The sequence below is a fragment of the Mesocricetus auratus genome, unplaced genomic scaffold (assembly GCF_017639785.1).
Source record: "Mesocricetus auratus isolate SY011 unplaced genomic scaffold, BCM_Maur_2.0 Super-Scaffold_100006, whole genome shotgun sequence".
In the NCBI taxonomy this organism is placed as follows: domain Eukaryota; kingdom Metazoa; phylum Chordata; class Mammalia; order Rodentia; family Cricetidae; genus Mesocricetus; species Mesocricetus auratus.
This window is the reverse complement of record NW_024429190.1, coordinates 55457406-55481306: the sequence shown is the minus strand read 5'-3', so window position 1 is coordinate 55481306 and position 23901 is coordinate 55457406. Positions and strand designations below refer to the sequence as shown.

The window sequence follows — 23901 nt, the reverse complement described above, 5'->3', positions numbered from 1 at the left end:
GATTCGAGATCTCTGTCACCCATGAGCCAAGTGTTGTGCATGGGCAGCTCTTAATACCAGCCGGTCCGAGACCGACAGACAGATCCTCAGAGCTCACGGGCCAACAAGTCTAGCCAGCTGGTGAGCTTCAAGTTCACTGAAATAAGGGCTGGAGAGATGGTCCAGCCATTAGGAGCACAGAGGACCAGGGTTCGATTCCCAGCACCCACATGGCAGTTCACAACTGTCTGTAATTCCAGTTCAGGGCACCCAACACCCTTGGCAAAACCACCAGTGCATATAAAGTAAAATGTAAAAAGTAAATAAATAAGGTGGAAAGCAATAGAGGAAGACACTCAAAGCCCACCTTGTGTGGGCAAATACACACACCTAAATAAATACATAAATAAATGCAATTTTTAAAATTAAAATTTAGAGCAATTTAATTAAGGGTAGGTGTGAAAGCCTTTCCTGCCACGTTATTGGGGATCTGGCCCCTCAGGGGAAGGAACAGTGAGGCCACAGCTCTTTCCATATCTGTTGACTTCAGAAATGGGAGTTTCAGGGCCACATCAGAAATCAGCTAGTGTGAGTTTGCTTGTATTGGCTCCAGAGAAACTGTGGAGGGTTGCAGTTCTGAGAGTCTCATGATTCTTGTTTACACGTTAGTCTCTTTCTCCAGTTGGTTAAAACAGGAATCAGCAAATTCCTCCCGTAAAGACCCAGATTGCCAATATTTAGGCCACACAGTCTAGAATACAAACACTTGATCCTGCCTGGCTGACATAAAAGCAGCTAGAGATACTCTGGACAAGTGGATGAGGCTGTGTGGGTAACATTTATTAATATTTAATGTGAGTGTCTTCCATTCCAGTTTTGACACATCCATGAAATAGTATTCTTCTTCTAATTTGTCCCAGACATTTGAACTGATTATCCTCTGCTTGGAGGCCAAGTTTGGCTCATGGGCCATAGTTTACCAACTCCAGGAACATATAGGTTTATGACAAAGGATGCCCTCCACGGGTTGATCCTGAGGAAGGGCCTTTTTACTGATAGGAGCTGTGGTCTAGACCTTGGAGGATGGGAGGTATCGCCTGGCCTCTCTTGGCTGGCCCAGACCTGCTCACTGTCTTGAGAGGTATCAGGTATCCTCTTTATCAGTGCTCCCTGCTGGAAACCCAGGCACTGAGAACCCCAGAACTGGTCCCCTCCTGCGACCTCTCTTTGGGGCGTGGTCCCAACCGAAGGCGGCCACTCTTTTGAGCCTCTGCCTTCTCCAGGAGCAGCAGGACCCTCTCACCACCTTCCTTGACCCCGCCCCCAGGACAGCCCCCTTGAATCTTAACCCAAACAAGATTGCCTGGGTGCTGTCTGCCTGGGTGCTGTCTGCGTTTTCCAATGGCCTCTTAGACTTTTTTTTCTCTTGTTCTACAAGGAATAGTTGTTTGTTAGCACTGTCCTCCGAGCAAAGACGCTGGGAAACAAAGGAAGGGAAACTACGCATTTCAGAACTGAAATTTCAGTGCTAATGGAAAAATCCCAGCTAATGCAAAACAGCTGGTAAAATAAAACTCGTTTAAGCTGGTCTGGGGAGAAGACAATTTTGTTAGCAACAGATTTTTCTTACTAATTGTGTTTGTTGTTGTGTTTGCTGGTTTACCTATTTCATTCCTTGCATTCCCTAAGAAGAGTGTAATGTCACACTGGCGACAGGAAGAAGCCTGTTAGTCTGGCCTTGGAGATGGCTTCAGATAGTCTGCGGAGGGGGAGGGCCTCATAACCAAGTATTTACGTCCCAGGATACTGACTGATGTTGAGCTGCTGATAGATGGACTTGGCTTTCTGGCTTCTCTTGTAGGCCCTTCCATAGTGACGCCCCCCAAGGACATCTGGAATGTCACTGGTGCCAAGGTGTACTTGAGCTGTGAAGTCATCGGAATCCCAACTCCTGTCCTCATCTGGAACAAGGTCAGTAGCGTAGGCTTTAACGCCAGCACTTGGTAGGCGGAGGCAGGTGGATCTCTGTGAGTTCAAGGCCAGCCTGATCTACAGAGCGAGTTCCAGGACTGACAGAGAAACCCTGCCTCAAAATAAAAAAGAAAAGAAAAGAAAGTGTCTTTTCACATTGCCAAATGCCCTGCGAGGGAAAAGCATCACCTCATGAAAACCACTGCCGTAAGCCTTGGCTTGTTCGTCTGGGTGTAATAGGTTGTAGGTGATCATTCCCAGTTTTGTTTTTTGAGACAGGACCTCATATACAGTCCATACTGGCCTCAGATTTACTGTATACCTGATGATGATCTTGACCTCCTGAGCAAACCTCATGCCTCCATTTCCCAAGTGCTCAGATTGTAGGCATTCCCCATCACCCGCAGGCAAAGGTAAAGATCAAATGGTTGAGGTCTAGAGAGATAGCCAGGCAGCTAAGAGCACGAGTCATTTCTCTTGCAGAGGACCTAGGTTCCATTCCCAACATCTAACTGGTGGAATACAACCATTCGTAACTCCAGTTCCAGAGGATCTGACCCCCTCTTCTGAGCAAGGCAAGCACATGCTGTACATTCATACCTGCAGACAAAACACATATAAGATAAAAGTAAATACATCATATGAAAGGAGAGTAAATAAATCAGAGTCACGTGGCTCAATGGCAGAGACATGGCACTCAGTGGCTGCTCTTTCTGGAAGTCCTGCCCTTCCAACGGCTTTGTTATTGTGTAATGACCTTCTCGTCTGAAGGTCAACATATTTTAGCCTGTCAATAGAAGGGAAAAGAAAACCGATTATCCAGATTAAAATAAAAAAAGAAATACCTCACAGTTAGATCACGCATTTTAAGTCCTTCCACCTTGTACCAAGTCTGTGAAGAAAAATCTTCAAACTCGTACTAAAAAGGGAAATTTAGTTTATGCAAAACAGCAAAGCCAGATACCCCCTTTTTAGCCTGATTGTGTCTCCAGTGAGTTCAAAAATGAATGATAGCCTCTATTATTTTGTGTGTTTGTTGTTTGGTCAGAGGACCGAGTTCTGGGACTCTGGGAGGGGTTTGGCCCTATTGTCAGAAGTCTTCCTGTAACAGGTTGTAGAATTCAGTTCATATAGCTGAGGGGCGAAAATAAAGAGAAAAGAAAAATAAGGCAATTCCAGCTTCCGGACATCCACATAGGACCAGGACTGGAATTCTTGATCTCTGTTCTCAGTTTGTCGGCCTCACTTTCTCCTTAGAAAGCGTCCTCCTCCGCAGTGGGCGGAATTATCACACAGAGGCGGGGTGAGAAAAGCCTTAGCCCGTATCAGGGCTCCTGGCAGCCTCTGGCGCCCCCATGTGGCCAGAGGGATGCGGGCACTGGGAAACCACCGGGCTTGAGTGTAGTTAGCAGGAAAGGCCTGGAACCATGGTTTAGGCAGGTGACCCAGTTCCCGTACAGGCTGATGACCCAGTTCTAGTACAGCTGAAACTTCCGTGAAAGGGAATACAGATTTTGCGTCTGTAAACTGTGCTTTGGAAAGAGACGTGGAGTTCAGCAAGGCAGCAGTGTGGTCAGGAGACTGTGTTCATCTAGGCCTTTCCCCCTTGACGCTGAAGCTCCCCCATGCTTATTTGTGGTCAGGGACTTGGGAGGAGAGGCAGGAGTCCGACAGCTTCCAAGTGAAACAGGTAAGAGACTCTGTTGTTTCTCTATGGATCCCCAAGGAATTATCAAATGAGAGAGGCCAGGGCGATTCGAGGGCCCTAAGTAGATAGAGCCTTATTGCCAAATCTCTCCGAGAGTTAGGTCTTCCTTCAGTCCTGACTCTGTACCACCCCGGGCAAAGTACACACCATTCCAGGGGAAGGAGCCTTGGGAGACTTTGGAGTTTGGATGCCTGCGTAGGCAGCTCCTCTAGGACCACGTCACTGAGGTGGGGAACTGGAGGTTGGAGAGAGGAAACTGGGGGGAAAGGTATTCAGTTCTTGGGTTTATTTATTATTTATGCGATGCCGGGGGTTGAACTTAGGGAGTAGCATGTCCTAGTCGGGGGCTGTAAGCTACATCCTCTGTGGGAGGAACCATAGCCAGTTAGAAAAGTGCTTACCTAGCATGTGTAAGGCCCTGGGTTAGATCGCCAGCATGACAAACAGGACATGGTGGCACACGGTTTGTAATCCCAGCTCTCAGGGGCTAAAGGCAGAAAGATCATCAGAAGTTCAGCTATTTAGCAAGCTTAAGGCCAGCCTGGGCTCAGAAGACCACATCTTTAAAAAGATAAAATGTTTCTTTGATAACGAGCAAGGAGCAAATACCAGAGTGGAATGCTCGTCGGTTCTCCTCACCTTTGCAATGTGCCCTGCCTCACACATGACCCAAAGCAATGGGCTTCAAATGGCAGCACACGTCCCATCAAGGAGACCTGGAACTAGCAGGGATCGCTACCAGTGTTCTCATAGGAAATAAAAACTAGGACTCAAAATGTGTCAAAGTATCACGTTCACTACTTACTGAGGTATCATATAAAAGTTTCATATATAGTATATCTGACTATAATCCCAACATACTCTAAAAAGCATTGCTCTGTCAGAGCCATGGCAAAATATCTGAAGAGTCACTGGCCCAGATAGTTACATAGGCCAGTTGTTTCCTCTCCACAACCCTGCAACTAGACTGTTAGGAATACAGACATACTGCAGGTCACATGCTGTTTCAAATCTGCTTCAAGTACAGAAACAGAGTTTGGCTGAAAGAGATTATTAGAGGCTGAACGAGTATAATGATAGAAGCCTATATGCCAACAGTCTGGGCAGAAACAGTGGATGAGAACAAAGCATTGTGGGCTTTGACATCAGTCTGACCCACATCAGGCAGCTCACAGCTGCCTCTGCCTCCAACGCCCTCCCAAGGTACCCAAACACACATGTATGTTGTACATTCATGAGACTTAAAATAATAGTGCTAACAAGAAACTGCATCCAAAGATGGGTAGAGTTTTGTAGTCATTGGCACTTTTAATTTGTTCCTATTTACAGTAACAAGATTCTGGAAGACTCTGTGGTAATCAAACTACACTCAGAGTCAGGTGTCATGGAGTATGTACCGGGGAGAGTGAGACAGGAGGATGCTGAGTTTGAAGCCAACCTGGGCTATGATGTATCAAGAGATCCTGCTAAACAGTCTAAATAAAGCAGCTAGATGCCTAAATGGCCTCATGGTCTCCCTCTAATTCCCCCACAATCGATCATTTGTGGATAACAGGATTTTATAAGATTCTTTTTATCATTAAACTCCTGCCCTGACATCATCATCTCCCTCAATTGATCTCCACCCTTTTTGACCTAGAGCTTACTGTGAGCTAAACTGGATAGGCAGCTGGCTGCAGGGACCTTCTGGTCTCTGCCTACCCTGTACTGAGATTGTAGGCTTTGGTGATTAAATACCTCCCCCCAAATAGTACCCCAAATTTTATTCACCAGCTGCTTGGGGAACTCAAGGAAAAATGTCTATTTATGCATGTCTTCATAGCTTTCATTCGAGACACTAAATACCTTGTTTTCTCTCAGTATTTGGGGGGACATGGAAAGCCTAAAAAAGATGAACACTCACTTTATTATAGAAAGGGAAGGAAACTTGTGACACTTTATGTCCTGCTCATTACAGAGACAATCGAAATAAACACTGGCTTGGCTCCTAAAGAGGCCTAGACGGAATTAAAGACTATTGCTTTGTGTAGTTTTGCTTTTTAATTCAGTTACCACAAGCCTTAAAATATTTATGTTAAACCTGAGCTGCTAAATGCATTTCCCCAAAAAAGGGCCTTTTCCTTGGGTTCTTTCCATATTTTCCAAAATTCTTATTAGCATGTTCGACCTTTAAGATGGGTGGGAAAGGACAGACATGAAGTAAGGATTGGCCAAGGGAAGTGAGTTTCCCCTTCAACCACAGGCTTGGATCTCACCGTGGTATGAACAGAGACAGGCAGGTTTTATCACAGTAACATGAGATAGGCATGTCTGACCTTCAGGTCTTCAGGAATTGTTTCAGACCAAGTGGTCGACTGCACTCTGGATTCCAGCTGCTGCTTCTCTTTGATGAGGCTGTTACAGGAAGAGCCCCCAAGGTCCCAAACATCAAACTAACACTGGGTGACAACTTGCCAGTCAAACATAGCACATAAAACAGAAAAAAAAAAAAAAAAGGCCTAGTGGACCAAGCAGCAACTGTCCAAGAGCACCAGTGAGTGAAGACAGCCTACAGCATGGTGACATGCATACTCCAGAAAAAGCTTAAAACATGATGCTTAAACCTGGGTATGGCACCTTTAAGCCCAGCACCCGGGAAGCAGAGACAGGCAGATCTTTGTGAGTTCCAGGACAGCCTGGTCTACAGAGTGAGTTCTAGGACAGCCAGGGCTACACAGAGAAACCCTGTCTTGAAAAAGCATATATATTAAAAAAAAAAAAAAGGCCAGGTGTGGTGATGGCACACATCATTAATCCCAGCACTTGGGAGACATATTGCCCTGTTCTACAGAATGAGTTCCAGGCCAGCCAAAGCTACATAGTGAGACCATCTCAAAATAAAACAAAAAACACATTGCTAAGGTAAAATTGTCAGGAAGAAACACTCTAAGTTATTCAGGAATGGAAAGGTCTGAGTAAATTGCTGGATTTAATCTACAGTCTGGTGGGCACATTGTACAATTCTGGGGATGTGGCATCTCCAACTTGTTTTTGTGCAGAGAAGTAAGTCTCTTCTTCTGTTTTCTCAGGTAAAAAGGGACCACTCCGGGGTTCAAAGGACAGAGCTCTTGCCTGGTGACCGGGAAAACCTGGCTATTCAGACCCGGGGGGGTCCAGAAAAGCATGAGGTGACTGGATGGGTGCTGGTGAGTACCGAGAGCTGGCAACAGTTTCATTCTCAGGAGTGGACACAGGACTTGGCAAAAGTCACCCATCACCTGCCCAAAACTATTTTTCTCCCATTTCTTCGAGGCATCCCTGGCATGGTGTTGCCAACACAAATATGGGAGGAGCTGAAGTTACTTTTGTTTTAGAAAAAAAATAAGAATTAAGAGAATTCTGTTTGCCAAAGTTCAAAATAGAATTCTCACACAGAGGTAAATGGCTCAAGCACTAATTGTGGCTATTGGTTAACAAGCATGTGGTTTTACTTAACTTTGATCCCGTGGGTATTACTCTGATCCTAGCGCCCAGCAAGACTTCCCAGATTCTCTCACATTGTGATCAAAAGCCACCCGTGATGTTTGGGTATGGTAGCCCCAGAGGCACAGGATTCACTGCTTCTCAGAGCAGCTCCACTCCTAACCCTCTGTTCATCCTAGGGACCCTAAGTGTAATGGAAGCCACTGAAAAAGGGAAGAGAGCTCCACAGAGAACTAACGTGCCTTTGTCTGTCACAGGTATCTCCTCTAAGTAAGGAAGATGCTGGAGAATATGAGTGCCATGCATCCAACTCCCAAGGACAGGCTTCAGCATCAGCCAAAATCACAGTGGTTGATGCCTTACATGAAATACCAGTGAAAAAAGGTGTGTAAGTCGTCTTGCCATTTAAAAATGAGTGGTGTTTTTGCTTAATAGTCAAGCATCAAAGTAGCATACATAACTATTAATCCAGAAAGGCATTAAGTATATGTAATTAAAATCAGGCCACACGCCTCCAAGAGAGCATGTGGATGGGAGAGCTACTGTGATCTAGAAGCTTTTACCTCACCTCACGCAGAAGAATCAACCCACGCTTGACTAGGTGGCTTGTATTTCCTGTAACTTCCGTCTATGTGGCATTTCTCCCTTGTGTTATGACTATCATATTCAATCTCCATTAAAAAGGAAGTGATCATGGTCAATTTGGTCCTTCACTTTGAGCTTTTAAGAAAAAAAGAATAAGTCATACACGTACAGCAATTCCAAAGGACCTGAGCTCAGTTCCCTGCACCCATATGGGATGGCTCACAATTGCCTGTAACTCCAGCTCCGGGGGATGCCATGTTCTCTTCCTGGCCTCCATAGGCAGGCACCCACACATACATAGCATACGTTCACATACAACACATTATACATTAGTTAAGAAATAAATCTTTAAAAAGCTAGACAGGAGGACATATTGGCAAATACTTAATTCTGTCCTACCTCATTGCTAAAAAGCTTCCCCCAAACAACCCATCCTCCGTGTCACCAAGCTGCCACCTGACATGTAGACACCTATCTCTCCTGAGCACTGTCTGACTAGACATTCCCTTACCATCCTCCTGTGTCACCAAGATGCCACCTGACATGTAGACACCTATCTCTCCTGAGCACTGTCTTACTAGACATTCCCTTACCATCCTCCTGTGTCACCAAGATGCCACCTGACATGTAGACACCTATCTCTACTGGAGTGCTGTCTGACTAGACATTCCCTTAGAGCCAGAACACAACTTACTGACAGCAGGGTTAATCATTTCACTGGTCAGGTCACCCCACTGTGCACTGTAAGGAATATCAAGGAACAGTGTATTTGGTCAGATCCTTTTCTGTCGAGAGTGTGGTAAAGCCAGGCAGTGAGGCAGCTGAGAGCCTGTGGACATCGCAGCTCTGGAACATCGCCCTTCCACCGGAAGGGTGCTCTGAATGAGCCGGACTGCAAAGTTCCTTCACCTTTGTGGATTTGAACCTGAGAAACATGCTCTTCCAAGTTTATGGGAAAATCCACATGACCAACGCAGCAGCACTGGCTCTCATACTTAAAACCACATAGCTCACAGTCCACAGGGTACTCTAGCATATCATTATATAATTACTCATGCCTCCTTTTTCCCCATGCTCTTGTTTTCCTGCCCCCCCCCAATGTGGTATGGGTGTTTTACTGTCTGTAATACATGCATGCAATGCCCTCAGAGGCCAGAAAAGGGCATAAGGACTGGAGTTAAAAACAGTTGAGAACTGCCATGTCGGTGCTGGGAATCGAGCCCAAGTCCTCTGGAAGAGCACCCAATGCTCTTAACTGCAGAGCTGCCTCTCTAAGCCCTTGCTGGTTTTCTTTGAATCCCAGAACTTGGGAGGCTGAGGGAGGAGAGTCATGAGTTCAAGATTTACCTGAGCTGTATAGTGAGACCCTTTCTTAAAACAATAAAAGAAAAAGAAAAAAAAGACCTAAGAGAATGAGAGAACAGGTAGAAGAGGTCTCCCAGGTTGCCCAGGCTAGCCTTTAACTCTTGGGTTTAAACAATCCTCCTGCCTCAGCCTGAATACTGGGTCTACAGGCACATTACCACGCCCCTGCCCATTAGCCACGTAATTTAACATTTCATTAATTTAGAAACTGACAATCTGCCAATTATGTCCATATACGTAACTAATTTTTCTTTCTTTCTCCTTAAACAGGTCAAGGTGCTCAGCTATAAGCCTGCAAAATTCATTAGCCTATGTAGCTGAAAGTGCTTATAGACAACTGACAACTGTAACCCCTATTCTTGCCTGATGTTTCTTTTAACCTAATTCACTAACACTTTATTACATCCAGCTGGTTTTACACAGAGAAAGCAAAGATAACACATCAAGATTATCTACAAAAATTTATTGTTTATTTACAAAAAAGCATGCATAGCTTTCAACAAAACAAATAAAATTCTTATCACAACAGTAGTACATTTTGTCATTTTTTTTTTTAAAACAACAATCACAGAAACAAGAACTGGTATTTACAGTGTCTCGCTGTGAACTTCCAATAGAACTAAACACTCATCATTCGAGGTGCAATACTCATGGACATAAGCTCCTGGAATAACAGTTTGCAGGCATAAGGCATTCGCACCAAAGAGATCTGCAGAGAGAAAAGAAACGGTAATCAACAGAGCTACATCAGACACTCCACTCCCCACTGCACTTCAGAGATGAACGGCTTAGAGAAATTGCTTTTAAGTTTGTTTTAGAAAAGTAAAATTATCTTTTCTTGTGAAACTAGTAATCTTTTTTTTTTTTTTTTTTTGGTTTTTCGAGACCAGGCTGACCTCGAACTCACAGAGATCTGCCTGCCTCTGCCTCCCAAGGGTTAGGATTAAAGACATGCACTACCACTGCCCGGAAAAACTAGTAATCTTAAATACCTGCTATCAAAACTGAAAATCCCACCATACTCAATCTGCCATGACTACAGCATGAGAACATCTAAACAAACAGAATAACATATGCACGTACCTGGGTTTTGTTTCGGCAGCCCCTGCATTCATATGTATGAGTTCTGGTGTTAGCAATTGCCATTATTCCACAAAGATTACAAACATGGACCTGATAGGGATCTGATGCCTCAAACAACCTTTCTCTTAAAAACTGCGCTGCACCGTGGGCAATCTGACAATCTCGTTCCATTTCTCCAAAACGTAGGCCACCATCACTGTTAATAAGAAAACAAGAACTTGTTTTGTACTTACATATTTATTGTGTATATCTGTAAATGCCAGCGTCACTGCATATGTGTGGAGGTCGGGGGACAAACTGCAGGAGTCAGTTCTCTTCTAGGAACTGAACTCACATAGGTAAGCGATCTCACTAGCCCTGTACTGATCTTTTCTGATCAACACCTCTGTGACTAATGACAAGAGTGAAGTAATAGTAGTAGTACAGAACTAAGTTCTGATTCTTATGCCCTAGCAATCTCTCTAACTTGGTGAGCAGGGGAAAAGTCAACCAAGCATTTAATATATGTCAGAAGGTCTCCTAATGAAATAGAGAGAAATGTGCTCCAGTATAGCATACAGTTTTCCTCACCAAACACAGTGCTGCACAAAGCTGGTATCATTTAACTCTCTAGAATTCAATTCTATACTTGAAAGTGAATTTTAAAAGCATCTAAAAATAAAACCGCTTCTCAATAAGGGATTCCCCAGCAATTGAGTCAGAAATGATAAATGCACAGTGGCAAACACAATGGAATAGGTGAGTGATTACAGGTTTCCCCAAGCACAGTGACATTCGTTCAATGGCGACACAAGTGTGTAATGGTCGTCTCCTTAATATAACACATGCACTGTGAACTCAAGAGCTATTGAATAAAACCAACAGGCTCATAACACCATTACTACAACAAAAACTCGCTATTCTACCTTAAACAATGCTACATAATGAACTTCTTATATTGAAAAGAGAGCATTTACCCTGCCTCTATTACAGGCAACCCAGCTGACGAAACAGCCAAAGAAGTGTCTGTACAGCTAACAATACATGGACTCTCATCAGTCTGTACTCTCTATCTAGTTCATCAAAGGCTTTACACATTGATCTGTAGCTACCTGACGTTAGAAGTAAATAATGCCATAAAGTGTTACTACCCAAACCTTACACTCCAAGTCTCAGCAAGCCTCCCAATGCAGTTACTTCTCACAGAGACCAGGACGCCACAGGCCTGAGGTACTAGAAGCACATTCAGACTGTGAACACTCCCCAGGACCAACTTGAAATTCAAAGGAAAAAGTTGGAGGGCAAGTGGGTAAAGGCACATCCAGTTTAAATCCTGGAATCCACACCCATATGCAGGCACGCGCGTGCGCACACACGCACACACATGTGCACACACACACACAATGTAAAATTAAAAACAAGAAATATTTAAAAGGGACTTAAGAGACACACGAATTGCAAACCATGCCTTTATTTGCATCCTGACTAAAAAGCTCTTTAAAAATTATGCAATAAAGCCAGGTGGTGGTATAAGCCTTTAATCCCAGCACTCTGGAGACAGAAGTAGGCAGATCTCTGTGAGTTCAAGACTAGCCTGGTCTACAAGAGTTAGTTCCAGGACAGCCTCCAAAGCCACAGAGAAACCTTCTCTGAAAAAAACAAAGAAAAAAAAGAAAGAAAGAAGAATTATGCTATAAGGCTGGGTGTGATTCCATAACCTTTAATCCCAGCACTCTGGGAGGCAGGCCAACCTGGTCTACATATATCCAAGTCCCAAAACAAACAGGACCACAGAGAGAAACTCTGTCTTAAAACAAAACAACAAAAACAAAAACAAACAAACAAAAAAAAGAACACAAACAAAAGACAATATGGCAAACCTGACCCCTGGGTATTTGGTAATATTTAATGTTTAGAAGGTACTCTGGTACTTTTTTTTTCCTGATGTGTATGTGTGAGTACCCTGCATCTGTATATAAACACCACCTATGTGCCTAGTGCTCTCAGAGACTAGGAAAGGGGACCAGAGTTACAGGGGGCTTGAGCCACTACATGGGTGCTGGGAAACAAACTCTGAGCCTTTGGAAGTGTGTTACCTGGTCTTAACAACTGAGCCTTCTCTCAGCCCTGGCAGTGCTGGGGATTGAACCTTGCACATCAGCCAAGGAATCACCACTAAGCTACATCCCAGCAAACCAATGGTTCTAATATATAAAGAAAAAAATCCCCTGGTAAGGCTTCCTTCAGGTTTTCCATTACAACTACCCTCGAATAAACTGAACTTGGTGGAGCTGGGGAGACGATGGCTCAACAGTTAAAAGAAAGCACTTGCTGCTCTTTCAGAGGCCTGGGCTTAATTCCCTGCATCCACTTGCAGCTCAAAATCACCTAAGCTGCAGTTCCAGAGGATCCAACAGTCTCTTCTGGCCTCTGCCATCACCAGGTATGCAGACAGTGCACAGACACACATGCAGGCAAAACTCCCACACACTTTTAAAAGGGGGGAGGGGAAGGATGGGGAAGGGAGAGATACCGAGGGAGGGAGGGGGAGGGAGGGGGAGGGAGGGAGGGAGGGAGGAGGGGGAAGGAGGGAGGGAGGGGGAGGGAGGGAGGGGGGAGGGACTAATTTAGCTGCTGTGTTCCTCATGCCAGTATTCACAGTATGCAGGAGTAGGAAGTTGAGGTAAAACTGCTGTAAGTCTGAGGTCATTCTAAGACACACACACACACACAGAGTAACTACACCATGACTTGGTACTGTTAAAGGGAGGTGACAGGAACACAGGCAGTCATCATACCACTGTCTACTTTTATACATGGTTAACATTCTCAAGTGAAAGGCTAGTTAAACAATACACAATGACCACAATGCAGCTATCTTACCGAGATCTACCCTCCATGGGCTGTCTATTGAGGATCTGAATAGGTCCCCTAGCACGAGAATGAATTTTGTCATCCACCATATGCTTCAAACGCTGGTAGTAAGTGGGGCCAATAAAAATCTGCGATGTAATTTTTCGACCAGTGAATCCATTGTAGAGTACCTGAAAACAGACACAAATTTTACCATATATAACTAAAAGTATTAAACAAATTCAATAATGCATATTCGTAGCTATACTCCTATTTACATAAAAATCAAAACTAGCCTATAAGGAGACCGTAGTTACCTTGGGATGGAAGGGGTAGTGACTGGAAGGGGACTTTCAAGGCATAAAAGCATTCTAGGTAATTTATTTCCTCAATGTGGTATTGGACCTATAGATGTGTTTACTTGGTGAACTTCATCATGCTGCATATTATGACATTCCGTACATGTAACAAGGTGCTTTTGTGATAGTGTACCTCATTTCCTCTGAGATGGTAGCCATAATCAGATAAAAGATTAGAAATCTTCTGCACGTTGACAGCATCATTAAATGGAGTGGCATCACCAATTTCACCCTTGTTAGCAGAGACCTTTGAAATAAAAGCGCGTGTGAGAGAAGTTACAAATCAGTAAAGACATACCCAACTAAAGAAATACTAGGCAATCTATGGGGCTTTGGGTAGTAGAGCAGTACACATCCCTGGCACACAAATGGACTTTGGGTACCCATCTCACAATGAGGGATGCTCTCTCAATCTGGACACTTGGGGGCAGACTTAGGGCCTCCCTGGAATGAAATGAGACTCTAGAGATCCCCATAGAGGGCCTTACCCTCCCTGGGGAATGGAGTGGGGACTGGGGGGGGGGGAGGTTGGGAGGGCTGGTGGGGTGAGCGGGCATGGAGGGGAGGGAGAGGGAGCTGGGACTAACATGGGAAGCAAGCTTATTTCTAATTTAAAAATATAATTTAAAAAAAGTGTTTCAAAAAAAAAGAAACTAAAAAAGAAATATTTTCTAGAAAAGGAAAGATTTTAAAATTAAAACTGTTATAAAAGCTGTGATACACTGAGATTCACTTTATTAATATCTTATCTGAGATATTTATAACAAAGTAATTACAAAAAAAAGGCTAAAAAGCTCTCAAATACAAGTCTATCCATGGGATCATATACAAAGACACCAAAAATCCCAATACCTCTAATTTCTCAAGGAAAATAACATCTTAATGTCTGAAAATGACATGTCATTAAGTAATTTATGACATTAAGTAATAAACAGACATTCATGTGTTATATTACAATAGTACTCAAAACCAGAAAACTTCCCTTGAAAGATGCATTCACAGCTGATAAAAATTTAACATATGAGCTAATCATCCAAGAATTAACTAATCTACAGAAAAGAGCTAGTTGCTATAATCACAAATATATGAAAAGGCTGTAGGTACTATAACCACAAATATATGAAAAGGCTGTATGTATGTTCTGTATCTTACAAAAAAGCCAAAATCTATCTTGAGCCCCAATGGCACAATTGACTAGCACAACGTACTTATGTAAAAATTCTTGCTTGGCAATACTCTGCATTTTTTTGTATGTGCAAACACATGTGCTAATGTATGTGTACGTGTATGGGAAGCAAATACACATCCATGTGTAGAGGCCAGAAGAGGACATAAGGTGTATTGGTTAGTTTGTCAACTTGAAACAAGCTAGAGTCATGTGGGAAGAGGGAGCTCAGGTGAGGGACTGCCTCCATCAGACTGCCTATGAAGCACTATCTAGATTAATAACTGATATGGGGGCTCAGCCCATGAGGAGTGGTACCATCCATGAACAGGTGGTCTTAGGATATACAAGAAAACAAATTGGACAAATCAAAGGGAGTGGTACTACTATGAGGTATGGCTTTGCTGGAGGAAGTGAGTCACTTCGGGAGGGGCCTTGAGGTCTCCAGTGTTCAAGCTACACTCAGTGACACAGTCCACTCACAGCCTGTGCACAGATCATGCTGTAGAAATCTCAGCTCCGCAGGCAGTGGTGGCGCACGCCTTTAATCCCAGCACTCGGGAGGCAGAGGCAGCTGTGAGTTCGAGGCTGGGCTGGACCGATAGCCTCGAAAACAATACAGAGAAACCCTGTCTCGTAAAAAAAAAAAAAAAAAAAAAAAAAAACAAGAAAAAAAAAAAGAAAGAAATCTCAGCTCCTTTCTCCATACCACATCTGCCTGCAGACCACCATGCTCCACCATGATAATGACCAAACCTCTGAAACTGTAAGTGGGCCTTTATAAGAATTGCCGTGGCCATGGTGTCTCTTCACAGCAATACAAATTCTAAGACCCCCTTTCTTCCTCAAGTTGTTTCTAGTCATGATGTTTTATTTATCATGGCAACAATGACAAAAACTAAGACATCAGGTTTCTTGGTCCATCAGTTTTCATATTCCTCTGAGACAGGTCTCTCACTCACTGAACTTGAAGCTTGGCTCACGACCAACAAGTCACAGTGATTCCCATTTCCAAATACAAAACATTGGGATTACAGTCCTCCCCTCCAGCCCCCAATATTTGTATATTTAATTTATTTATGCAGAGATCAGGGGTCAACTTGTAGGGAACAGTACTATCCTTCCATCATGTGGGTTCAGATCTGAACTCAAGTTGTCAGGCGTGGTGCACGCACCCTTACTTGCTGAGCCATTTTACCAGCCCCAGGTTTTGCGGCTTTTACATGGATGAACTCGGGTCCTCAGACTTACATAGCAAATGGTGTTATCCACTGTGCCATTTCCCTAACCACTACCAAGCAAAATTTCTTAAAAATAAAAAAAAAGGATGAAAAGGTAGAATAATAACCAATCTGAAAGCAGGAAAATATGTTTGCTTTTAACAAGGTATCTTGGCTCAAATATCAGAGAAATGATCACCTTGCTAAAAGAAATCAACTTGGAACCTATAGTATTTGAAGACAGAATCTTACCTTTCCTTGAAGACATTCAATCAAGTGACCAATTGTCATTCGAGAAGGGATGGCATGGGGATTTATGATAATATCAGGAGTTATGCCTTCACAAGTAAAAGGCATATCCTAAAAGGAAATTTAAGAGACATAAAGATATTGGAATCTCTTAGAGGCATAGCTACAGCTGACACTGCTCAAGTGACTCCGTGTGTGCCCTAATTCTCTTCAACATGGTGGGTTAACAAACACAAAAATTTTATTAAAAATTCAATTAATTTTAATTAATTTCTCAATACAGTTCTGGGCTAGGCCTGAGAAAGAGTGAAGGCACTTACCTCTTGTCTATACTGAATACCACAAGTGCCTTTCTGCCCATGTCGGCTAGCAAATTTGTCTCCAATCTGTGGAATTCTAACAGAGCGTACCTGATTTCACACAAAAATAGGTCAGAAACTGAAATGCAATTAATTTCTAAAACTATCTACATGAATAAAGCTACACTCACCCTTATTTTACAAAACTTATATCCTTCCTGGTTGAGGGTTACCATAACCTGGTCCACAATGCCTGTCTCACTTGTTCTGAGGAAAGTGCTACAGTCTCTCTTGGTGTACCGTCGATTGGTGCTCTCCAACTCATCCTCATTTTCAGGTAAGGTGACTGTCTTGCCTATGATGACATCATCCCCTGACACACGAACCCCTGGAGCTATCAAACCATCATCATCCAACTTGTCGTAAATGGCATGCCTCATACCTGTGAGGAAACAGACAGGGAATTTTCTTAAATGACACTAAAGAAAAGTATTTAAAATACCACATAATTCTCCCAACAAGCATGAAAAATCACATACAATAACTCTCTTCCAAATCAGTGATAATTCACAGGATAATCTCTACTACCACAAACACTGTTCATTACTGTCCTTATTCCAAACACTATAAACTTCTGTACTCTGATATCATAATTTTAAAAAAAAAATCTGGGCATAGTGGCACATACCCTTAATCCCAGCACTCAGGAGGCTGAGCAGGTATATCACTATGAGTTCAAGGCCAGTAAAGGCTACATAGCAAAACCTTGTTTCGACTTGGGGGAGGGGAAGGGGGGGATCTGGAGAGATGGATCAGCAATTAAAACACTGGCTGTTCCTCCAGAGGACCTGGTCAGTTCCCAGCACCCACATGGTAGCTCGTAACTGTCTGTAACTCCAGTTGGATGACCTTCTGGCTTCCATAGTCAATGGGTATGCATGCAAGCAAAACACTCACACACAGAAGATAAAAATGATTAACAAAAAAGAAAGAAAGAAAGAAATCTAAGAAAAAAAAACAAACAAACTAAGCAGTAGAAAGTCACATTCTAGCAAGAGACAAATTTCCTGGAGGTTTTCTTAAAGGTGCAGCTGTGTCCTTCATATACTCTCCCACAGAAATCAACAGTTGTGCTCTCTCCACCCCTCTCCCAGATAGGGTTTCTCTGTCAGCCCTGTCTGTCCTGAACTCATTCTGTGGACCAGACTGGCCTCACACTTAGAGATTCGCCTGCCTCTGACTCTGAAGTGCTGAGGTCCACCTGGCTGAGCTGTGCATCTTAATTCCACTGAACACCCATTTACAGCTACATAGAACCACCCAATGGCTATTCAGTAAAAGGAAGAATTTAAGGAAACAAAACATACTACATCTTCCCACAATACTATCAGGAGTGGCAGATAACCCACTTTCCTAGGACATCCTATCAATCCCCTGTGAGTACTCTTTAAATACCCCTCAACAAGAAGAACAAGAACTGCTAGGTATCTTTTCACCACTTAAATGTTTCACAATATTTAGCTGGTAAATCTCACAAGCCTGCACCAGTTTAGGGGAGACACTGAAGAGCAGGAACAAACAACACAGTGAGAACACAAACCACACAGCCTCTCCTGCTTTCCTGAACTGTCTTCCCCACAGACTGCAGAGGAAATATCTGAATCGAGTATGCTGTGAAGTCTGCACTCTAAGAGAACCACAGGATACAGACTGCCACATTACAGGACAGCAACACAGCCTGGCAACACCGCACGGGTTTACAGCAAGTGATGTCGGTGTCTCTTACCCTGGCATGTTTCTCGTGTAGGCTTCTCAAACACTTCTTCTTGATCAAAACCTTTTTTAGACTCCTGTTCTTTGTATGATCGGTAGAAAACAGACCTAAAAACAGAGTTCCAAAGGTGATTTCTAGTTTCTTTTAATAAGAGGACTGAGTACAGCAATGTTGGCTTAGCTGATTTGAACCACAAAGCAGGGATAAGAGTCATTATGTACTAGGTTCAGTCCTAAGTGGGCTTTACATGTAGCATCTGACTCACAACTGTAAACACCTGTCATTGCAGGTGAGATCAGCAGGGACCCAGGTAACTCCAGCCTCCCACTGACAGAGGCCGTCTCATAACAGGCCTGAGCAATGCCCACCCCAGGTCTGCCCGGGTATCTCCACTGAAGCGCTTTCATATGGAGCCATAAACGCCTACGCTTTAGTCCTAGTTCTATCTTATAAAATGACACAGGGAGAAAATGTTCCCTTCTAAATTCTTTGTGTTTTAAGCAACTTTCTTATGCTAAACATTTAAGATTAATCTTTCTGTCAGTAAAAAAAGAGAAAAATAAGAAAACAAATGTGGTGCTGCATTTTGTAATCCCAATAGTTAGAAGACAGAAGCAGAAGGATTGCCATGACTTCAAAGTCAGCCTGGACTATAGTAAATTCAAGGCCAGCCAGAACTATATAATAAACAAACAAACAACTACATAGTGAACAAACAAACAAGAATATAAAGAAAACACACCATAATTTTACCAGTTATTTTGGAATTCTAAAGTTTCTTTTTATTTCTTCCTTAGATGTTTCTGTGTTATCTAAATGCAAATACAGATTTGCTTAAAAAAGAAAAACATTTAAAACCCAGAGACAGAAGAACCACTGTCTGGAGATGCATGACACTGACCAGGTCTTCTGCTTTTAGATTAGAACAGTCAAACCCATTCTTTAAAAAACTTTTTCAAAAATGTATTTCCACTATGTTTCAATCAATTTTACCAAAAGCTGACCTGAAAAAGCCTCGATCCACAGCTGAACGATTCATGATAACAGAGTCTTCTTGATTATAGCCCGTGTATGATGCAATAGCCACAATGGAGTTGATTCCTGCAGCACATGGAACAACACACATTAAAGGACCATCTGGGAGGCAGGGAAATCCAGCCTTTCTTTGAAATCCATTTTCTTCAATATCTGCCATAAATGCTTAGATGTTTGCATCATGGGAATTGTCGATGTCTATTCCTTCCTGACTGTATGTGAAGCAACTGCTTTGCTAGCTAAACCCCGAAACTGTCAATCCCAGTGACTCGGTCCTCACTATCAGTAGTTTTACATCTAAGTCGCTTTGAAGTCAGAGTGCTTCCCTGATCCTCACAGAAACTCTGTGCCTTAAACAAAACAAACATTATTGTTTTCATAGATCAAAGGTGAGTAAGTATGTGAATAAGCAATGAACTCAAGCCTGAGACCCTTACCTCTGAATTCCTAGTTTTAAATATGAAACTGGTCCTGCCTGGGGCTCTCTCCCCACGCCACCAGAGTGCCACAGTCTTTAAGGCCACAATTAATTCTTAGCACTGCTGTCCAAACTACTTTTCCTGATAAAAAGCTGGGTATGGTGGCAAAGGCCTATCTTCTAACACTCAGGGGAAGGCTGAGGCAGAAGGATCACTTGAGCTCAGGAATTTGAAAACAGCGGGGCAACATAAGACCATCCCATTTTTAAAGAGTATAGGGAAGGAGGAGAGGGGAGAGGGAAGGAAAGAATAGAGAGGGAGAAAGAAGGGAACAGAGAAAAAAAAGAAAGAAGGCCAGCATGTGGCTCAAACAGAGAAAAAAAAGAAAGAAGGCCAGCATGTGGCTCAAAGGATAAAGGTACGTGCTGTGCAAACCTGGCAGTCTGAGTCTGATCCCAGAACCTATGTAAAAGGGGAAGAACCAACCCCACAATGATCTATATGCATGGCATGCCACAGCATGGCACACACACACAGTATGATAAATAGCAAGAGATTGACTTATCATAAAGAATTAAGAAGCCAGGAATGGTGGCCCATAATTGTATTCTGAGCACTCAGAAAGCAAAATCAGCCTATGCTACATAGTGAGCCAGGCTGGTCTACAAGAGACTTTTCTCTGAGAGATGGCTCAGTGGTTAAAAGCCCTGGCTGCTCCTGAGTTCAATTCTTAGCAACCACATGGTAGCTCACAACCATCCCTGGTGCCCTCTTCTGGCCTGCAGGTACATATCCAAGCAGAACACTGTATACATAATACATAAATCTTTAAAAACAAAAGAAAATTTTTAACACAGCACACCATAGTAAATTAAAGTACTAAAAAAGTATTGACTGAGAAAAACACCCCCAGTAGAGGGTTAGGCTCTGAAGAAACCAAACATCAAGAAAAGAAGCTAAACAGAGTTCTTAAAGGCAGAAATAGGATGGCTAATAAAGTTTGGGTTCTTTTTTTTGTTATGAGTTTTGTTTTTGTTTGTTTGTTTTCAAGACAGGCTTTCTCTGTGTAATAGCCCTGGCTGTCCTAGAACTCACTCTGTAGACCAGGCTGGCCTCCAACTCACAGAGATCCATCTGCCTCTGCCTCCCGAGTGTTGATATTAAAGGCATGTGCTACCCACCACTGCCCAGCTATTGTATGTAATTTAAATCTTACCAAGCACTTTCCCTTCAAGTGTCTCAAGCATGGCAAAAACCTAAAAAACAAGGAGCGAACTGAACACACCTGCTGGCAGCTCTCTAAAGCGCAGATACTCCATAGATCTCGTGGTCACAAGTGGTTTCTGAGGGTAATAAAGAACATGGGCCAAGGTGTCCATCCGAACATGGAAGTTGGTGATATAAACTCCCATAGCCTGCTTGCCCATAGCAGACTGGTATGTGTTTCTAGGAGACTAGTGGTAGAAACAAAAAACAAAGACAATGAATATTTAATAGTAACAAATCAGAAAAATAAATGATTACAAAGATTCTGACTTTTTTTCTCAGAGACAAATACGAACCACTTATGACCCAACAAAATTAGGGGCAAGCCATTGTGATCTAAGTAGGAAGTGCCCCTACAGTCTCAGGCATGGAACACTTGGTCCCCATTGATGGTCATGTTTGGGGACATTCAGGAATTATAGGCTTGAGAGAAGTACACCACTGGGGACCAGCTTTGATATTTCAAAGCCACATGGTATCCCCACTTGGCACTTTGCTCCATGCTTCTGGATAAGGATGTGAGCTCTCAGTTCCTGTTCTTCCAACATGGACTCTTACGCCCACTAGAAGCAGAACCCAAAATAAACTCATTTCCTTAAGTTGCCTTTGGTCATGGTATTTTATCCGAGGAACAGAAAAGTAACTAACACACAGGCCAAACTGCTGAATCTGTAGGAACTCATATCCTCTGACAAGATTTCATGCTAATTCCTAACATTTGTTACTACCCTGATTCCTTGCAAATCAGGACAGAAGTACGACCAACCTGGTTATGATCGGGAAAAGGAATAATAGATGCACAGACACCAAGAATCATTGATGGATGGATCTCACAGTGGGTGTATGTGGAACAATAAGCCACTTCTTTCTCCTGTAAGTCATCTGGAGTCATCGCAAGCATCACTGTTTCTTCTTCCAGGGTATCAATGTATTCTACTACCCCACTGGCCACCAGGTCCTGCCAACTAAAAACAATTCACTCAGTGTCCTGAAATACTTTAAAACAAAGCCTATTGCTTACAAACTACTCCTATTTGTGTTTGTACTAATATGAGAAAAATTCAAACAGAGATATGTAATTGTTGTGGGGGGAGGACTAAACAACGCCATACACAATTAAACTGTACCTGTTATTTACTTTGTTTTAAGGAACTACACTTGAGGAGTGAGGGTGGGAAATAGATAATACACAGAATAAAGTCTGGTAGAATACATGTCCATCCATTACTCCTATCTGTTTGTGAAAAGGACATTATAAAAAATATATGGCAAAATTGGGAAGTATAAACTGTGTGTTCACTTTTTTTACTATGCATGTTATCTTATAATATATAGGCTTATAACACTATTAGGAGTAAAATTTTAAAGCAAGTTTAAATATTTCTTACTTATGCAAGGAGTGGTGGCACACCACCTATACTGCCCACACTCAGGAAGTTGAAGCAGGAAGACCATACTTCACTGTGTGTTCCAGGTCAGCCTGGCCTACATAGCAAGAATGTTCTCTAAAAAATATATTACTCACATGCACTATGTTCTGCATTACACAAGTTAGTTATCATTAAATTTTAGCATATCAAAAGACTTTAACTCTCAACACAAACCAAACAAGTCCACTGTTTAATAACAAAAAATAAGAGAAATAAATACGACTGCTGATGGTAAAACTTCTCCTAGGGCAATGAAAGTACTGTAAACTGGATAGTAACAGTGGCTGTACAACCCTGCGATTAAACTAAAAACCACTCAATTGTATACTTTCCATCTTCAATGTTTTTAATGCGCATTATTTTTTTCCACTCCACAAACTTACCTGTAGTTGTTATATTCTCTCTCTTTCAGTTGGTCAATGTGTCTCTTCTTTAAAAGCAGCTTTTGTTTTTCCACAATCAGAAGCGGTCTACAGATACGGCCTGCATCTGTATAGATCCGAATCTCTCGCTCTCGGATATCTCTGATCATAGAAACCTAGATATAAAAGACAAAACAATCTCATGAACTTTCACTTTTTTATATGATTACAACTCAACAAAAAATAAAACTAGCTGGGCACAGTGGGCTTCACCTATAACACCATCACTCAGGAGCTGAGTGGGGAGGCTCACTTGATCCTAGAAGTTTAACACCAGCATGGGCAAATGAAGAAGACTCCATCTCAAAAATAAGAGTGGGAGAGGTTACTTAGAAGTTACCATCACTGCTGCTAGTGCAGAGGACCCAAGTTCAGCTCCAAGAACCAACATGGTGACTGACAACCATCTGTCACTCCAGGTCTAGAGGACCTTGCACCCCTTTTAGGCTCCACAGGCACCAGGCACACACATGAACACATACATACATGAAGGCAAACACTCATACATGTAAAATAAAAGGGCTGAGTTTAGCAAGTCTTTTATATCACTGGCTCTTTCATGAGTACCATACATCTGACTTCCTCTGAGTCTGGCTGGTGAATCCTCCTGCATCAGATTCTAACCCAGAGGTCCTATGTCTGCCCAGAAGTCCCACCTATCCTCTTCCTGTCTAGTTACTGGACATTCAGCTCTTAAATAAACCAATCAGAAGATCCTTTAGGCAAGTGAGGAAGAACAAAGGCAAATCTTCACACAGTGTACAAAGAGACTATGCCTACAGCTGAGGACACACTCAGCTCAGCAGTAAAGAGCCTGCCTTAGCATGTGTGAGGCCCTAGGTTTGCTCTTCAGCACTATACATATGCAAAAAAAAAAGAAAAAAATAATGTAAGTAAAATAAATAAAGCTACTAAACTTGAAGTGAGCCAAATATCAAACAAAAGAGATAAATCTTAATTGCCACTGTTAATCTTTTTTTTAAAAAAAAAGATATAATTGTAAAACTCTTGAGTAAAAAAACATCTAACCCTAATTATTCAGCCGAATAACATCTGGAAAAAAGAGTAAGAGTATACAAATCAATGCAAAATGACACATATAAAAATTTCTTATTTTAGATTTGTTTACTTGTATTTTCTGGTTTTGCTTTGTACTGGAGAATGAGCCTAGGGCCTGAAATATGCAAGGCAAATGCTCTACCGCTGAGTTACAGTCACAACCCTTATTTTAGTACTTTACTAATTTCATGTACTCCCAAGAATTCTTTATGCAGAGCA

The 23901-nt window shown here is 42.5% G+C and overlaps 2 protein-coding genes across 2 annotated transcripts in view; one reads left to right on the top strand and one right to left on the bottom strand.

Annotated features, from left to right (window-relative positions):
- Igfbp7 (insulin like growth factor binding protein 7) overlaps nucleotides 1–9601 on the top strand; it is a 60637-nt gene extending 51036 nt beyond the window's left edge. The window contains exons 2-5 of the mRNA XM_005080755.4: nucleotides 1841–1950; nucleotides 6727–6843; nucleotides 7378–7504; nucleotides 9341–9601. Of these exons, the coding sequence (XP_005080812.1) occupies nucleotides 1841–1950; nucleotides 6727–6843; nucleotides 7378–7504; nucleotides 9341–9360 (374 nt within the window). The 3' untranslated portion in view covers nucleotides 9361–9601. The remainder of the gene's footprint in view (nucleotides 1–1840; nucleotides 1951–6726; nucleotides 6844–7377; nucleotides 7505–9340) is intronic.
- Polr2b (RNA polymerase II subunit B) overlaps nucleotides 9519–23901 on the bottom strand; it is a 39725-nt gene continuing 25342 nt past the window's right edge. The window contains exons 14-25 of the mRNA XM_005080753.4: nucleotides 22585–22739; nucleotides 21538–21736; nucleotides 20791–20959; nucleotides 19056–19152; nucleotides 18064–18158; nucleotides 16469–16719; nucleotides 16299–16388; nucleotides 15982–16089; nucleotides 13478–13591; nucleotides 13016–13176; nucleotides 10154–10349; nucleotides 9519–9779 (exon numbers count right to left, since the gene is read on the bottom strand). Of these exons, the coding sequence (XP_005080810.1) occupies nucleotides 9690–9779; nucleotides 10154–10349; nucleotides 13016–13176; nucleotides 13478–13591; nucleotides 15982–16089; nucleotides 16299–16388; nucleotides 16469–16719; nucleotides 18064–18158; nucleotides 19056–19152; nucleotides 20791–20959; nucleotides 21538–21736; nucleotides 22585–22739 (1725 nt within the window). The 3' untranslated portion in view covers nucleotides 9519–9689. The remainder of the gene's footprint in view (nucleotides 9780–10153; nucleotides 10350–13015; nucleotides 13177–13477; nucleotides 13592–15981; nucleotides 16090–16298; nucleotides 16389–16468; nucleotides 16720–18063; nucleotides 18159–19055; nucleotides 19153–20790; nucleotides 20960–21537; nucleotides 21737–22584; nucleotides 22740–23901) is intronic.